Source organism: Phyllostomus discolor, chromosome 1, assembly GCF_004126475.2.
Source record: "Phyllostomus discolor isolate MPI-MPIP mPhyDis1 chromosome 1, mPhyDis1.pri.v3, whole genome shotgun sequence".
Taxonomy (NCBI): Eukaryota; Metazoa; Chordata; class Mammalia; order Chiroptera; family Phyllostomidae; genus Phyllostomus; species Phyllostomus discolor.
The window spans coordinates 147332663-147337573 of NC_040903.2; the positions used below are offsets into that span (position 1 = coordinate 147332663).

General features: G+C 40.3%; 1 protein-coding gene across 1 annotated transcript; it reads right to left on the bottom strand.

Moving 5' to 3' along the window:
* Window positions 1-585: 585 nt before the first annotated feature.
* Window positions 586-4493, bottom strand: LOC114490328 (olfactory receptor 4F3/4F16/4F29-like). The gene is made up of 2 exons (XM_028504309.2): window positions 4358-4493; window positions 586-1736 (listed from the first exon to the last, which is right to left on the bottom strand). Exon 2 carries the CDS (start codon window positions 1697-1699, stop codon window positions 761-763), a length of 939 nt encoding a protein of 312 aa, XP_028360110.1. The 5' UTR covers window positions 1700-1736; window positions 4358-4493; the 3' UTR covers window positions 586-760.
* Between the last annotated feature and the right edge of the window lie 418 nt (window positions 4494-4911).

The following is a 4911-nucleotide window of genomic DNA, read 5'->3' on the forward strand; positions in this document are numbered from 1 at the left end:
GATGAATGAAAGAATGAAACACTAGATCCTGAATATGCACATGTATGTCAAGGAAACCAGTGGGTGTCATCAGTTTTGTCTTTTCAAAGTTCTTCCCAGAAGGGTTTATATCACAAATAGAAAAAAATATTGAGTGATCATGGTCACTTATAAGACAATGAACAGCAAGAAAGGGAACAGAAAGGCAGGACAGAATGAAACAAGATTACTAATCCTCTAGTCTAAAATCAGGTTGTTTATACCTATTCAAAGTATCTGAAAACTCTTCTGTTCAACAAAGTAACTATGTTTTCTAAACCATAAAGAGAAAGTGCATACTTATAATGGTCTTGAATAACTTGAATGAGATATGAATGTTTTCCAACTTACAAAAAGAGTAAAAGAAGGGGCATTATGGTTCAAAAGTGGTGATTATCAGTTGCAAGTGACTAATTAGCCCCTTGGTTGCCTCTAAAGACACATTATGAGAAAATATATTGGTAAATTGAAATACAATAATAACGCAAAAATCTTCAGAAGAACAAAAAGCAAAGAAACCAACAAGGAAGAAATTACTATAATTAGTACATACATGTGCAACCCCATCTGAATCAGCATAACTTTTGAATTAAAGTTTCATTTCTTTAAATATTCACTATTCTTAGGCAATAAGAGCATTCAAAAAGAGTGTGCTGATGCAAATCAATTACTGATACATTACAAAAACAACTCTAAAATCCCAGATATGGGCTACATGACGATAGTGACCTTATAACATTATTTATGAAATTTTTCTAACAATCACTAATTGTCTGAAAGATCTCTTTATTGCTGCCTTCATCTCCTTATTCCTAAATGTGTAGATAACTGGATTTAAAAAAGGAGTGAGCACAGCATCAGAGAGTGCAAGAAACTTGTCCATCTGTGAATTGGGATGTGGCCATGTATAGATAAACATGATTGGGCCAAAGAACAAAAGGACCACAGTGATGTGAGCTGACAGAGTGGACAGAGCCTTGGATGAACCACCTGAGGAATGTTTCCAAACAGTAACCAGGATGAAAATGTAGCCAATGACAAGTGCAAAGAAAGAGACAACACAAATTAACCCATTGTTGGCAATGACTATGAACTGCAATCTGTAGGTGTCTGTACAGGCCAGTCTGAGGAGCCGAGGAAGGTCACAGTAAAAGCTGTCCAGTATATTAGGACCACAGAAGGGCAAGTTAACAATAAGTGCTAGTTGGAACAATGAGTGACTGATGCCAAATGCCCAGGCAGCAGCCATAAACAAAATGCACATCCGTGGGCTCATGATGGTCAGGTAGTGGAGAGGCTTGCAAATGGCCACATATCTGTCAAAAGCCATGGCGATGAGCAACATTATCTCTGTAACACCAAGGAAGTGGATGAAGAAGATCTGAGCAATACATCCTCTAAAAGAGATGACTTTACGCTTTCTGAAGAGGTCATAAATCATCTTGGGGCCACAAACAGAGCAGACTCCCAAGTCAATGAAGGAGAGACTGGCCAGTAGAAAGTACATGGGGGTGTGTAAATGAGGATCAGTGGTCACAGAAAACATAATGAGGATGTTCCCAGTCATGCTTGCCACATAGAGCACAGAGGAAAACACCAGGAGGATAAGCTGGATCTCCCATGAACAGGTGAGTCCCAAAAGCACAAACTCAGACACAACTGAGTGATTTCCCCCTTCCATTTATCCACCCACTGGGCTGTGGCTGAAATTATGGGCACTATGAAAGTAAGAAAGAAATGATGATTATTCTGGATGGTAGTGGTATTAATTATTTGTGTTGCACTATACACCCTAACAATGAAAACTATCTGGTTATCCAATTTTTCACACTTCCAAGATGGCGATGATGACGGTGGTGGTGGTGGTGGTTATATAAACACAAGTCAAGAGATCATATCATGATTGTAACTAGCAGCATAATCTCTTATGGATTAAAATTATAGGGGAATTAGGCAAGTACCTGCAGCAAGAAACAGAACATACAAGCAAGAAAGTATACTTACTTGCAAAGGGAGAGAGACAGTTAGTTGAAATCAATTCATTTCATTACCTCCAAAGGGAAATTAGATAGTTATACATATTATATCTTACCCTCTTTCCCACATAAAAAATCTTCTCCCTTTCCTGGCCATTTTTTATATTCTTCTCTCCATACAATTTACCCTTACTGCATAGGGTTGGGGGAAAACTGTTGCTATTCAGTGGATCTTTTTCTAGGAATAAGAGTTTCTGAACATGAGATGGGACTGAATTAAGAAGAAACAAATAATAGGATAGGATGCAGACTGAGCTTGAGATCAATCAAACTAGGCAATACATCAGAACTAGGCAGGTGTAGTCAAAGAGGGAGTATATGGACCTTATCAAAGATAGAATTTCATTCTTTTTCAAATCACTTTAGGTTTGCTTCTCTTCAGAATATTCCCTTTTCTACATTGTGGAAAAAAATACATGACTTAATATTTACTGAATTAACATTTTTTAAAGCATCTACTTCAGTAGTATGCAGTATTTTGACACTGTTGTGGAAAGATCTTCAGAACTTTTCCTCTAGCAGCTCTGACACTTTATACCCATCAAACAACAACGTCCCCCTCCCCCAGCCCCCGGTAATCACCAGTCTACTTTGTTTCTATAAATTTTCCTTCTTTAGATACCTCATATAAGTGGGATCATGGTGTATTTGTCTTTCTGTGACTTGCTTATTTCACTTACCATAACATCCTTAATGTTCACCCACTGAAGCTTACCATTTTTTAAAGTTCTACCAAAATTATACAGAGCACTCTAGTGGCCACACCATTCAATAACTCTCTGGAGGCTACACTTGGCCCTGAAAGGCTTTTACCCAAGACTAGGATATAGAAAAATATTTGGGAATTTACCCTACTTTCTGCTATAGCATATGCCTATATTGCCACAAATAATGTTAAATTCATCTGCAAACAGCTTCTATGCATTCACATATATTAAGGTGCCTATGACCAGCACTTGAAAACATTGAAATATTAAGTTTTGCTTCACCAGGGCCACCACCTCACCCACATACTCCCTTCTCCAGTTCAGTGGTGCCTCCATCCTTTTAAGGTATTCAGTCCTTCCCTTTACTGTAACCTGCTGTCATATTTGAACCACCTTAGTTATTGATCTGAAATTCATGCATGTATGTTGTACCTTCAAGGTCACTTGTACTTTTAAGCTATAGCCCATTTTGAAATCAAAAGAATGTCAAATAACAATATAAGGGAGCAAAACAGAACTTTCTCCTTAGCTTGATCACGTGCACCTAAAGTTGATACTGAAGGGTTGTTGCCTTTTTAGTTTGGAGTATGTGCGTGTATTGAAGGGGAGCAGATGATGGGGTGGAAACTATTGCACTGCTCTGTGTCCAAATACCCACCACAGTCAATTCCAAGTACAGAGTGAACCCTGAACATAGCTCCTGAAGTGTTATGTTGGGGTCCACCCTGCCTGGTCTCAGGAAACTAAATGCCCATGGCTAAGGCTGAGTAAGAGGCCTCTGAACCAGGAGACACTAAGGAGACAAAACTTATTTCCCTGGCATGAACGCTGCCTGTTCTAATGCCTGGCTCCCTTTGCATGATCAGCAGTCAATGATGGGTAACAATTTTCTAAGAGGATGAATCTAAGACAGATGAAATCACGAGGGTTTGTCCTAAGGGAAGAGATTCAGGGGCTGTGGAAATGAAGGGGCGATCAACATCGACCCCTGCCCCCTCCTCTGCTTTGTCAAAGCCTGAGTCCTTGAGAAATCCAAGTCTCCCAGCTGCCTTTTCCCCTCTCAAGCCTAGAGAAATAACAGGGGCAGTGAAGTCCAGACCAGAGTTAGCAGACCCCCAGGGTAATCAGGGCTGAGACACAGAATAGGCAAAATCCTGTGAGATCTGCTTGCTGGAGGATGCTTTTGAATTAGAATATGAAGGCACAGGCAGGAAATGAAACTAAGCTTTTATGTCCTGTAGTCTTTTTAAATGATAAAACCCTAAAATCTCAGCCCAAAATCACAGCCCAGAATCCCAGTGGGAGATCTCCCAGCCCCTTTGAAAGCTAACTACCTGTTTTATCTTCCCTGCCAGACTGTAATTCACAAACTGTATCTGTATTCTTAATAAAAGCCTGCTCAGGCAGGAAAACGGGGCGCTCTCCACTAGAGAGAGTGGCTGTTTCATCCCTATTCCCTCCACAGGACTCATCATCTGTATGTATATTTTCTCGTATTTCAAGAATCTGCAACAGTGATGGATACTGTTGGCCAGTATCCGTCACAGTGTTGTACCCTTAGAAGGTGCTGGGATGCAGAACAACAGGTTTACTAACATTCTTCTCCTTTTGCAGAGTCAGCTCCAGAAAACTGAAGAATCTTTTCACCAAAAAATGCATGTCAAGTTGATGTTCTCATGTATCCTAAAACACCCTTCTGCCCCCAAACTTCCAGAAGTTCTCACTATGACCTGACCCCAATGCTGCCTCACCAATACCATGCTGAATCTCTCCATACTCAATGAAATCAAATCACTTTACTCTCAACTTCTCAGCCTATAATGTGGTGTTAAGAGGCACATTTCTTTAGTCTCATGTTCTTCAGTCATCAGAAATCTGTCAGTCTGAGCTGGGGAACAGGGAACCACCTATGCTCTTCATCGTGGGAGGCACAGACATGCTGAAGAGGACTGGGAGGTAAAAATGCATGGGTGAGTGACTGGGGGCACTGGGAGAGGGCCAGAGACATCCAGAAACTGATGAAAAATGTGGAGACTTTTCTGGGGGGAAATAAGAACCCAACAGAATCATATCAACACCTCAATCTAGGAAGGGCCTGGTCCAAATTGAACATTATTTAGATGAAAAATCTGGGACTCATTAATGTAAGT